The 13,597-nt window shown below is 38.5% G+C and overlaps 1 protein-coding gene across 1 annotated transcript; it reads left to right on the top strand.

Moving 5' to 3' along the window:
• The first annotated feature begins 10,557 nt into the window (after positions 1 to 10,557).
• LOC146673661 (serine protease FAM111A-like) lies at positions 10,558 to 12,884 on the top strand. Its single transcript, XM_085400986.1, has 4 exons — positions 10,558 to 10,611; positions 10,725 to 10,787; positions 10,980 to 11,024; positions 11,118 to 12,884. The coding sequence occupies exons 2-4, from the start codon at positions 10,758 to 10,760 to the stop codon at positions 12,882 to 12,884; spliced, it is 1,842 nt and encodes a 613-aa protein (XP_085257112.1). The 5' UTR covers positions 10,558 to 10,611; positions 10,725 to 10,757.
• The last annotated feature ends 713 nt before the right edge of the window (positions 12,885 to 13,597 follow it).

The following is a 13,597-nucleotide window of genomic DNA, read 5'->3' as shown; positions in this document are numbered from 1 at the left end:
ATAGTCACAAAGTGCACACTTAAATGTTGGGATTTCTATCATGCTTTCACCTAATGTTACTCTTGTTCTGATAAAAATCACCTCAGAGCTTATTGTGTCCTCCAGGTTCTCTTCTAGTGAGGCCCATTATAAACTGTTTCCAAATTTCAGCTGAAAATCTGAAGAATAGGATCCCTTTCCTGCAGCCATGTCCATATAAATATCTCCAGGATCATGAAAAATTAGTATGTGGTCTAGCTACAGTGGGGCAAAAAAGTATTTAGTCAGCCACCGATTGTGCAAGTTCCCCCACCTAAAATGATGACAGAGGTCAGTAATTTGCACCAGAGGTACACTTCAACTGTGAGAGACAGAATGTGAAAAAAAAATCCATGAATCCACATGGTAGGATTTGTAAAGAATTTATTTGTAAATCAGGGTGGAAAATAAGTATTTGGTCAATAACAAAAATACAACTCAATACTTTGTAACATAACTTTTGTTGGCAATAACAGAGGTCAAACGTTTACTATAGGTCTTTACCAGGTTTGCACACACAGTAGCTGGTATTTTGGCCCATTCCTCCATGCAGATCTTCTCGAGAGCAGTGATGTTTTGGGGCTGTCGCCGAGCAACACGGACTTTCAACTTCCGCCACAGATTTTCTATGGGGTTGAGGTCTGGAGACTGGCTAGGCCACTCCAGGACTTTCAAATGCTTTGTTGCCCGGGCGGTGTGTTTTGGATCATTGTCATGTTGGAAGACCCAGCCTCGTTTCATCTTCAAAGTTCTCACTGATGGAAGGAGGTTTTGGCTCAAAATCTCACGATACATGGCCCCATTCATTCTGTCCTTAACACGGATCAGTCGTCCTGTCCCCTTGGCAGAAAAACAGCCCCATAGCATGATGTTTCCACCCCCATGCTTCACAGTAGGTATGGTGTTCTTGGGATGCAACTCAGTATTCTTCTTCCTCCAAACACGACGAGTTGAGTTTATACCAAAAAGTTCTACTTTGGTTTCATCTGACCACATGACATTCTCCCAATCCTCTGCTGTATCATCCATGTGCTCTCTGGCAAACTTCAGACGGGCCTGGACATGCACTGGCTTCAGCAGCGGAACACGTCTGGCACTGCGGGATTTGATTCCCTGCCGTTGTAGTGTGTTACTGATGGTGACCTTTGTTACTTTGGTCCCAGCTCTCTGCAGGTCATTCACCAGGTCCCCCCGTGTGGTTCTGGGATCTTTGCTCACCGTTCTCATGATCATTGTGACCCCACGGGATGAGATCTTGCGTGGAGCCCCAGATCGGGGGAGATTATCAGTGGTCTTGTATGTCTTCCATTTTCTGATGATTGCTCCCACAGTTGATTTTTTCACACCAAGCTGCTTGCCTATTGTAGATTCACTCTTCCCAGTCTGCTGCAGGTCTACAATACTTTTCCTGGTGTCCTTCGAAAGCTCTTTGGTCTTGGCCATGGCGGAGTTTGGAGTCTGACTGTTTGAGGCCGTGGACAGGTGTCTTTTATACAGATGATGAGTTCAAACAGGTGCCATTCATACAGGTAACGAGTGGGGGACAGAAAAGCTTCTTACAGAAGACGTTACAGGTCTGTGAGAGCCAGAGATTTTCCATGTTTGAGGTGACCAAATACTTATTTTCCACCCTAATTTACGAATAAATTCTTTACAAATCCTACCATGTGGATTCATGGATTTTTTTTTCACATTCTGTCTCTCACAGTTGAAGTGTACCTCTGGTGCAAATTACTGACCTCTGTCATCATTTTAAGTGGGGGAACTTGCACAATCGGTGGCTGACTAAATACTTTTTTGCCCCACTGTATATAACACGCATTGCACTGGCACATTCAAAATATCCTAATTTTTTTTTTTAGATAAACTTTGCCACACACAAACTTTATATTATATATTTGTTTACTTGGAGCGGTGATACTGTTTCCATCAACCACCAGTTCACCTGTAAAACCAACTTAAAAGTTGTTTTCTTGGATTCAGGATTTTCATATTAAAGAAAGATTTTGGTTACTGAAAGAAAAACTTTTTTTTTTTTTCTGTTGTCATGGAAAGGAGTAAGTAAATGCTGGTGGTAGGGCTTGGAGGTTTGAGTGTTTCACTTGCATTTAATAGTCTTTGGTTTGGCCTGTAAACTGAGTTTAGGAGTACATGTGAATAAAAACTATTACTAGATTCAGCACATGGCACCTCGACAGCCCTCAGTTGGATAATGTTCACAGATTGGGTTTCAAATCAGTTTTTAATAAGTAAACATTATCATAAACATTAAAGTAAATTTCCCTACTATTTACTGTAAAGTGTTACCCAGTCCAGTCTAAATTGTTGTTGTGTACACATTACACTGTTTACATTTAATGTACTCTTTTGTTTTTGAAAATAATTTGAGTGTCTGTTGTTGTAATTTATATGAAGCTGAAGTTGGTAAATGGTTAATTTAATGTAGCAGTAGGTGTCAACGTGTCACGTGTGTGTTTATGAATGAATAGACTTATGAAGCAAAACCTCCTTGAACGAGCAGAACAGGGTCATTTAAATGCCCAGTTCCAGTCTGACACATAACTGCAGTCACTCCATTCGTTTGGAGGTTAATTCAGAACATTAATGCTTACTGAACAGGGACACGGTTACAAATTTGAGTTATTTAAGAATAACCAGTCGATTCCACATGTAATCACAACGTAGAAACAAAGATATTACCATTGGTTTATATTTGCATAAAGGCATAGATTCTGCTTTTATTCAGCACAAATGTATATAAATACAGGTGCCAGTGCCAGTGAATATAAAGCTTGATGAGATGTAAGGTGCATTAAACTCCAGAACTAAAATGAATCAAGTGACCAAGTGCCAAAGACTGTAGTTCCTTTAATGGCCATTTAAGGCTCTACAAACGAGGCAGTCCTCATAGTCTGCCTGCCCACAGATGCTAATCTACAGTGGCCCTGAGTCAAACACACTGCAACTTCGGTTGAGTTGCATTGTGTTTTATTCAACTAAAGTGTTTTTGAGGAGATGATAATGTGATGGAACAGCTGCGGAAGGGACAGGCTAGCAGTAAATAGCTAATGGTGAATATTTATCTACAGTATTATATGAATATGATTAAAAAGCACATTACAAGCATAATTTCCTCCCTCACAACACTGATGAACCCTTTGCTTCTTGCATCTCTTTGTGCAGTTCTTTGCATACTTTGGTTTCTGGCACTCCCACAGCTGTTTTGTCACCTTAATGTCTCCCCAAAAAACACTCCTATTTTGTGTTGCCTGTTGATTTGGGGGTTTTTTGTTTTTTTTTTGGTTATTAGTTTTTTTTTTACTTCTATTGTGTTTTGTGTGCTTCCGGAGTATTTTTCTGTTTGCGGGTGCTTTCTTAAGTTGCATTGTGTTTGACCTCTCAGGGTCATCATACTTATCAGATAAAGCCAGTCTATGAGAATGTGTAAGGAACCCGTAGGGACAGGGTCCCACTCTTATGTTTAAAATGGAATTTGTTTCAGTAACAGTGATGACCTGTAAACATTTAACAGTTTGTACATGCGTCAGAAACAAAGCTTTTCTTTGCAAAGTCAAACTGCTCTCTTATCACGACTACTGCTGATGACTTTGTATTAATTAAGTAATAAAAACAACAAAAGGTGGTTAAAATGATGGAAATTAATTTTTTTATTGGACATGTGGTTTCATAAAGAAAATTCGGTTGCATGTTTGAAATATTAATTATGTCTAAAGGGTCATTCCTGTTTGCATAATTAAGATTTATATAGTTCATTTACTAAATAAATGTGTGTTGGGCAGCTTTTTCATTGTAGTAAATGCTATCTATTGGTAATGTGCTTAGAAAAATCGGACCGTAGCTGACTCTCACAGTTTCACCTAAGAGCTTTTGAGATTATTTCCATGTTAAGGACTTGGATAAGTGTTTATGAACTTGCACTCGTGAGGGCCATTGTCATCAGTGAGCAAGACTAGCTAACGTTAGCTTGGAAATAGAGAAAGTTAAAAAGAGCAGTTAATAATTTGCTTTCTTACCTGTTTACCTTTGCTCACTTATGAGAATTTTCATGATTGCGTTTAAATGAAAATGGAAAACCCTCCTGATTACTCACCTGTGGTGATGCATTTAATATCTTAAAAAACAACCCTTTATTCACATTCTAAAAGTACACATTTTAAAGCTTATAGTAAATGCTTCTCACTTTTAATAACTCCTCTGAGTCATTGCCCATGCCAGATAGCGAACCCCTGGTCGTGTGAAGTCCATATTTCAGTGCCTCATAAATGTCCTTTTTCAAGATAAAGTGGTCTTTTATTGTTGCTATAAAAAGCAAACCTTTGCAATAAACTTGCCGTTTGATCAGTATCTTGATGAATAAGTCTTTTGTATTTTTGTTGAATACATGTGACTAGAGACTGATGAAACCCACCAATGTGCTTCCTTCTGCTATTAATACATTTTTTTCTTTTTTTAGTGTAAAGTTTCATCAGGCTTACTCATCTTGGCACTCTCTAAATTTTAATTACTATACTTTTGTTCATTTTAGTTAATGTACTTTTAATTTGTATCATATTTGCTAAATCTAGCATTTACAATAACATTTGCTTCAAAATCTATTGTAATTTAAAGTCACAAAAAACATGTATCAAATTTAATACACTAGGACAGCGGTCAGCAACCTTTAACACCCAAAGAGCAATTTGGACCCGGTTTCCACGCAAAATGAAAACACTGGGAGCCACAAATACTTTTTGACATCTAAAATGAAGATAATACTGTATATATGTCACGGTTCGCTTAAGGACTCACACGCAGGACTCAGAGGCACAGTTGGTATTTATTACAGTTCCACCAGGTGTATATACAAATAGTGCAGGGGTACTGCTATATACAAAGCGGTGACAGGGAAAAGGCTCCGGGGAAATCCAGGTAGGGAAAAGACACTTGCTCTTCTGACTCTCTCCTATCGTGACCAGTCTCTCTCCAAACACTCACATAAAAAACAGGAATCCACTCGGGGAATGCAGGGTTGGGTCCAGGGGATCTATGTACAGAAGGAAACACACGTTAGAGGTTTTGCGCAGGGAAACGAAAGAGAACTTGCTCAGAGCTGGGCTGCACTAACGCGAGTCTCACACAACGATCCAGCGATGAGTAGAAGCCACTCCCTGGCTTAAATGCTGGCTGCACTGATGATGCCCAGGTGTTTCCTCTTCAGAGGAATAATAATATTTAGTTAATATTTCACCGAGGGCGTGAACCCGCCATAAGTTCCGCCCTGGCGAGAGAGCGAGAGAGAGAGCAAGAGAAAGAGAGCAAGAGAGAGAGAGAGAACGCTACTAGTCAGCGGCCTGCTGATCCCCTGGCCATGACAGTATATTGGTTTTTACTTTTATGCTTTGTGTGAACAACTAAGGTGTGTTGCTTATGAAATCCATGAAGTGCTACAGAGAAAATTACATTTTATTTATGCAATTAACACATTTTGAACTCTTAAAGAAATATAACAAAAGGAAAGACACCCAGCTGAACTAAAATGATCCAGCAAACAAAAACTGTTGTGAGCCGCCACCCTTATATCGCCTTTGGGATTTTGGAGGCTTGACCCGACTTTTAAAAAATAATTGGAAAAAAAGCACAATGCTGCTAAAAAATAGATATTTGCAAAATTCTGCCTAAATATTTTACCTGGTTAATGTGTGTAGTGGGGCGTGATCTGCAGCACCGCTGCAGGTGAGAAGGACGCACCTTAGCGGCACCCGCAATCACGCCGCCTTAACATCTGTGCTATCTATGCTGTTGTGTTGGTATGTGTCGGGCTGTGAGCTGAAAAGCTACAGCCGGCTGTATGCGTACAGCAACCGTGTGTGAAAAGTGGCCAATAAAGAGATGCTGAAAAGCGTGTTCATGCAAACATCGTCAGGTCTGCCGTGATATGTTTACAATGGGACTTCTGCTCCTGAACCTCTGCGCACAGCGTCTGCAGACCGCTGCTGTACGAAGTCAATTTCATCTTTATTGTCATCTGTGAGGCGTGAGCGGTGTTTGTTTTTAACATAGTTCACGGTGGAAAATAGCTGCTGACATAATGTGGATCCGAAGATCCATAATAATAATGGCTGAAAGTCTCGATAAATGCACGGCGTTTCGGCGGGTACACCGGCTTCCGCGAGTGTGACGCTTATTTTGAGCGATGAAAAAAATAATAAAATATAATTTTATTTTTATATTTCAATATCACAATAATCTTCCAATTTAGAACCACAAGTTAAAAAAGAACTAAAATAAATAAAATACACTTCAGCTACATACTTATAATTTATTCTCCCAAACCATGCCGAGCCGCACTATAAGGACTAAATAAGGACTATGCGGCTCCGGAGCCGCAGGTTGCCGACCCCTGCACTAGGCTTTAAAGGGTTAAAGCACATCCAAGAGAAAGATGTAATCCACAGAGTGCCAGGTTCTCTCTCAGGACACTGCAGCCAATCAAACAGCATGTAAATGAAGGAAAACACCATACTGATTCCTTTATTCCTCTTACAGAGGGTTATACATTATAAAATCATATAATATCTCCCTCTCTTTCTTCACCCCTGTCCGCACATACAACTCTAGACCAGTGGTTCTAAGAGCCACAGACATGTACAAAGCTTAAATTACTTTTTTGATTCATTTAACTCAATTGTGGGTTTATTCCCACACTCATCCAGCGTTTAACATGCAAAGTAAAAACGCCCCCAAAAGACCTCTACACATGTGATTGGTTAATAGGTTACCATGAGATCAAGTCTCTCTTGGTCACAGGTTCCTCCCGCTCAGTATCATTCAGTTGCTTTCTGCTTCCTTCCAGAAGTCAGCGGATCTCTCCAGCGCAGCAGTAGTTTGGTGAGTAAAAAACGATCTCTCTTATAAAGTCAGATAAACTACATCTGATATAACCAGTTATTATAGTTTTTTGTTGTTGTTGTTTTTTAAGGATTATTACCTCTAAGAAAAAACTGTCAAGTTTACAAGTTTCAGATGAAGTCCAAGTGAACTTGGATCTGAGTTGCTTTTATGTGTAAGCCACACCCGAGCTCTTCAAACAGTCCTTTAGGTTTGAGAGGAGGGACTATAGCAGTCTGTTTTCTCACTGTGTGCCTTTGGAGTGTGAACCAGGAAGTCAATAAAATGTCTGTGAAATGAAACTCCAACTTAACACATGCATTACATACATAAAGAAAAATGTAACATTTTGGTTAATAATTCTGCTGGTTTATACTTCTTATTTTATGATCTTAACACTCTGGTTGAGTTCATTTTTATGTGTATCTTTTTATAGTACATTCCTGGAAGCAGCAGAGTGTGCACGCAGCCACGAGGAGATACTAACTCTCAGGTGAACCCTTATGTCAGCGTAAATCTTTAGGTTTTTAATGTTTTTATTATCTGAGGTCTGGTATAACAACAACACCTACTATGACCTCAGTAATACCTTAGCGCTTAGCAAATCTCTTTTAAGCACATATCTATTCTAGTTTTGTCATTATAAGCACATACAAAAATTAAATGTATATAGTCGACACTGAGGGACCCCTTTCCAATTAAGCGGATGAAATAAAAAATACTTTGAGAAGTTGGTTCTTTTCTTCACAAGTTGTTGCTGAAAAGAACGCCTCCACAGGCTGTTTGAGTAAATTATACACCACCAGCTCCCCCGAGTGTCCATTTCATCACACAACAAGCAACATATGGGAGAAAGATCGTACATGAATTTTGAACTTGTCTTTGGGTTTGAAAATTAAATTTTATTTAGAATTTTTTACAAATAACAATTTTACTGGTGCTTGTAGAATTTTAATCTTCTGGCAGTTTTGAGTTTAAAATGATCAGATTTTCATACACACTGCCTCAGTGTCTTAAACAATGTTTTAATACATACTGTAGTGGAAAGACAATGGGATTTTTTTCCTCTCTTTCATAAAAACTGAAAATTTTATAATTTCTTAAAGCACATTTGGATATATGTGATTTTTTTTGTTTTGTTTGATATTCATCTCATTTATTATGTTTTTGCTGTAGTTTTTTTGACACTTCACAAGTAAACGGGACCCTATTCTAGAAAATATGTTAAACAATCTCTGCATATTAAAAAAATAAGAAAAGACAAAAAAAAACACGTAATGTTAAAGCCAGAAATCACACACACACAGACAAAAAACCTGTCATAATTATTGTGTTTATTATTGTCTTTTATTTTGTCTCTTTATTTCTAGAATACGTAGTTCTTCCATCCTGAGTGACTAATGCACGTGTATTATTCAAGTTTTAGTATTTATTCAGTGTATGTTATGACTTGCTGAACATGCTGAGCATTATAGATCACTACAATATTCGGCATAGCAAGTTGGTCCTAATATCAAAATGTATCTTATTGTTACACTGCTGGGGAAGCGAGATTTGGAAATGTGGGAGGAACAACTCTGTTAAAACCATTCACCACAATAACTTAAAGTTATGTTTTTTTAAGAAAACTTAAAGAAAAGTTACTTAAATATTTTTTTTTCTTTTTGTTTTTGTTAATGATTAATAGAAAGTTGAAGAATTTGCATGTCTTTAAAAAATAGTGTCTGGAAGGCAAAATGAGTTAGCAGAATTTACATGCTTGATTTTTAGAATCACTGGCACCTGAGTTGGCTAGATACGTCACCAGGGACCCAGTGGGTAGTAAATGGTTAATAAAACTATTTTTACTCTCAGCAGACAACTCTTGGCCTGCATTTGTAAGAATTAATTGTTTTCCATCTTATGCATATGAAGGCACTGATACTGGATTTAGTGATGAGATTACAAACAAGGCAGGCAGTTGGTGTTGGTGTAAAAGAAGCCATTTATGTCCACTGTGAGCAACCATCTTTGAACAGAGGCGGTGGTTTACGACACCAACTCTCTGCCATCTATAATCCAGTTTTGAGATCCCTTCCCAGACGCCTTAACACCCACTCACATCCTGGGCCATCTGACCTCAAGAAATCACATGAAAGGGTGGGGCCAGGTTTCACAATGAACACACCCGAAACCTTGGCTGATTGTGATCTACACCCATTTTCACACCTTGGCTCATGTGTTTAGGTAGAGGATCATGAGGGGGTCCACTGTCCCCCTCGGTGGGATACTCCCACAGGGCTTAAATCTGGGACTCTCCACCATTTGACCCTCAGAACTGAAGAAGCTTGAGATGAGAGGTGAAACGTCTTCAAGCAACTTAAAGAAGTCCAGACGCTTTTCTTTCCAAGCTCCTTAGATGAGTCGAACTTAAAATAAAGCCCCACCTGAAAACATTGTTAAACAATAGAACCCCCCCCCCCCCCCCCCCCACACACACACACACACACACTATACCAGGTTTTTCCCACTTTTAATTACTTCCTTTCCACGTGGAAGCGAGCAGTGAGTCATTGTTCATTACCCGCTGAAATTTCATATTCAAACAATCACAGATCACACATGTGTAAGTCATTAATAGTTGATAACTGCGGACACACCAATTCCCCAAGCTTTGTCAGATTTTACAGATCCACCCGTTGTCTGCTTCAGTGTAAGCTGAAAGTTGTCTGTTTGATGCAAAGAGGAGTAAAGGAAGACAATTTTGTTATAAAAATCTTCTTGGCCTTTGCCAGTAAACCGAAGCTATCTGCATGGCTATTCACGATAATAACTGACTGGGGCATTCTTTTTTGTTTTAAACCAAACCATTGAGACGTTAAAGAACAAAGAGCTTCCTTCAGTCGTTTGTTTTACTTCCACCAAACACACTCACCAGGGACATCTGTATACATAAAGTTATTAGACCAGTCTTGTCTTAACATGCTAAAACATGCTAATCACAGGAAAAACCAATGAGCCAGCTTGTCCAGGTTTTTTCTGCTTGTAATTTTGAAATTATACCTGTCGGAGTATAAAATACCCATATACAGACAGGCTACATCTAGTTTGTTAAAAAATAAAATCCAACACTTGCAAAAATGAGTATGAAGATGCCATATTTTGGTTTCCTAGAGCAAGAAATGTTCCTGTTAGGCCTTTTTGGGAGAAACAAAAAGGTACCTATTTTCGTGTAAGTTCTTCTAAGCAACCATATTAAGCTGCTGGGCAGGGCTCTATATTGATTAGTTTAGAGGCATGGCTCAAGAGTAACTAGAAGTGTGACATAGCTTTGACTTTTGGCGGGCAATTTGTTGCTACTTGTGTAGTGTATTTTCCAAAAGCAGCCAAGCCTGAGCTTGGAGAAAGTTGGAGAAACCCACAAGACATCCAAGGTTAATTGCTTCAACTGAGTTTGATTGTATTGTGACATTTTCTAAGTATTTGCTCATGATATGTGTCAACAGGCATTTTCAACATTTTTCATTTCTGGATATTTTTAGATATTAATTATTTTTCTGAACTCATCACTCCTTGAAGAATAGAGTAGAAAAAAGAGACTTACTCCCCCTATTAAGAACAAGCACTTGACATACTCTGCTTTTATGGTCATGATTTCAGGAGAAAATACCTCCCAAACGACCAAAGAACACAGGTGATATTAGGGACTTTTTTGCTAAACAAAGGGTAAGTAAAAGCTAACAATGCTGCAGTGTTATAGCTTCCCCATTTATACTCTGAATCTGTTAGCCAAATAACTTTATCTGTGCTTTTCTTTTTTTGTTTTTGTTTTTCATCAGGACAGTCCCAGTGGCAGAAGCAGCAAAGCAAGCATGCAGCCAGAGGGACCTAAATCCCCTCAGGTGAGGTCTTATGTCGATGTGAAAATAGCTAATTGAGTAATAAATATGCTTGTAAGTTTTTGAGATGTCCGTGTAGCTTATCAGTCATCCAGGTCATCGTAGTCTAAGGAGCTTTGGAAAGAAAAGCGTCTGGACCTTTTTGAGACATTTCACCTCATTTATATTTCACCTTAATATCTGTCATTTGTGCAGGGATTTACACGATGTGTGAAGAAGGAAAATGACAGTGATTTCATTGTAAGTATATCCTGTTGCATTACATGAGTATTCTGCTCTGCCTTGCTTTTTAAGCACCACTCTGTTTCTAACCATCTCTTTAATTTCCTCTAGGTCCAACACTCACATGAATTCACAGTGAAATTTGGTCAAGATAGTAATGAATACACTGTTCAGTGTGATCAGCTCTGCACAGTTCTAGAAGCCATAAAATCAAATGAGGAATGCAATGAGAACATTACATATGCAGATGAGAACATTATCATTCAGCTAGGTAAAGAGGATAAGAAGTCAAGTGTTGCAACACATTTCCCCTGTTCTTGTATTGATGATGGTGAGTGTCTGATCATATCACGTAGAGCAGAAAAAGTTGAAGGTGAAGTCCAACATTCCAAAATAGTGCATCCAAAAGAGCACTATTCTGTCTTCTATATAGACACAGTTGGTGGGCTACACACTAAAAAAAAGAAACTTTTTAAAAATAATCATGTAAAACAGTTCAAGAACCTCTGTGTTTATGGAGAAAAGGGAATAACTGTGGCTGAGGCTCTGAAGAGAGACGGTCGCTTCATTGATGACCTTGGCAACTTTAAGCTGTCTGACAATAATAACCCAGACCACCTCACTGTATGCACACAAAAGGTAAAAAACCTACACCAGAAACAATTCAAGATACGCCTTCCAAAAGTTAAAAAAAAAATAAAAAATGAAAAGCTGCAAGAAAGCCCATCAAATAATTCTCAAAGTAAATGTGAAAGCAGATCAGAGTCAGAGATTATCGATTTAGCACGACAGGAGGGAATCCGTGTAAAAACAGTGATAGAAACCAGCAGTGATGTTGATAGAGACAAGATTTATGATCGACTGCGTGAGCAGTTTCCAGATCTGAAACGATTGATGGAGAGTAGATTCCCTGGTGATTCTTTCCAGGAAGAACTGAATCTCAGGAAGGAGAACTTTGGAAAGATCCAGCAGTCCTTCAGTGAAGTTCACAGAGTCAGGAAGCTGCTAGAACTGGGAAAGTCAGTTTGCAAAGTCGTTATTACTGATGTTTCTACGGGAACAGGCTTCGTGCTGTTTGATACTTTCATCCTGACTAACGCACATTTATTTAAAGGTTACGTTGAAGGAAAAAAGCTGCAGCAGGATGTAGAAGTGTTTGCTATTTTTGATTATGAGGAGCCTGAGCCAGAAACAAATTACTACTACTTTAGAGCAAAGAATACATTCATTGACTTTGATGCTGATCTAGATTATGCAGTTCTGGAGCTCAACCCTGAAGGCTCAAAACCAAACCAGCAAAAGACAGCACAGAAGATAAAGGTCCCACCAGGGCTGCTCAGCAAGTTTGGTCCACTGCCTGCCAATGGTGAAGCCTGCATCATTGGACACCCAGCAGGGCGAGTAAAAGAAATGGATCCTACATTTATCATTGAGATAGAGAAGAGAGGACAGGCTATTGATGATTATTTAAGTCAGTACCAATTAATCATAAACTTGCTCAGTGATCATGTCAGAAAGCGAGGCATTGAAAACATATTGCAGGGTGGACATAAAGCAGGAAAAGTAGGGACCTACCACACTTTCATGTATCACGGTGCCTCTGGCTCTCCAGTGTTTAATGGACTTGGCAAAGTTTTTGGTTTGCACACTGCAGGATTTACCTATGGTTTTACAAAAGAAGTCGAAAGTGTAATTGAGTATGCCCATTCGCTGACTATGATATTTGAAAGGTTTGTGAGTAATCTAAAGAACAGTGGAAATGAGGAACTGTTGAAAAGAGTTGAGGAGGAGGCAAAGGGAAACAAGTTACTGACAGACGTACTCAACATAAAGCAGGAGGATCCTGTGGAGCAAATGGAGGTCAGTCCTTCAGGTTAGAGAATCCTTCAGCATAAGGGCAATATTTTATGCATTTATATATATGAATATGATTGGTTAGCTCTTAACTTGTGGTTGATAAAATCAATAAATTCTAAACAGGATTTCAGTAGTTAGTAATAACAGAAAATGTTTCTGTCTCTGAAGTTGAAACTAATGTGGTTGTGATGTACTCAGAGATTGTCAGTTTTATAGTTTTTGATTTTTGTTGCTGTTTGAAAATGGAATTTATTTTCGATTTTAAACTTCCTGCATGTTTTTAAAACTCACTCGAGTTTCATTCAGTAAGTCTAAACATGAAGTTACCACATTTTTCAACATAAGTTCAAAAGTGCAAATTTTCCTTTCTTTCATAAAGACTGTGTCGTGGTCCTGGGTCACACAGTGTTCAATGACAGACTTCATGCATTTAGTTTAATTTGCATTTCTTTCATTACTTTTCGCTATTATGTTTCGATACATATTCTTTTTTCATTTGTCATTTTGATGTTGGAAAATACAAATTAATTTTTCTTTGTATTTGTTTGAGTTCATTTTGAAAAGTCACCATTAAACAATATTTGGTTGATAATAAATGGGAAGTGAAGCATCACAGCAGTTCCTTGTCTGTGTGGTAAAAAGTTGAGATGAAGTCAATGACAAACTACAACGCTTCACGAGGAAGGTAAGGTAAGGTAACTTTATTTATACCCAAAGACAAGGTAAATTTGCTT

Source organism: Rhamphochromis longiceps, linkage group LG3 (assembly GCF_057381845.1).
Source record: "Rhamphochromis longiceps isolate RC_006_pf linkage group LG3, R_longiceps_female_GT1.1, whole genome shotgun sequence".
NCBI classification, from domain to species: domain Eukaryota; kingdom Metazoa; phylum Chordata; class Actinopteri; order Cichliformes; family Cichlidae; genus Rhamphochromis; species Rhamphochromis longiceps.
Note: the sequence above shows the minus strand (reverse complement) of the source record. Positions and strands in the feature narration are given on the sequence as shown.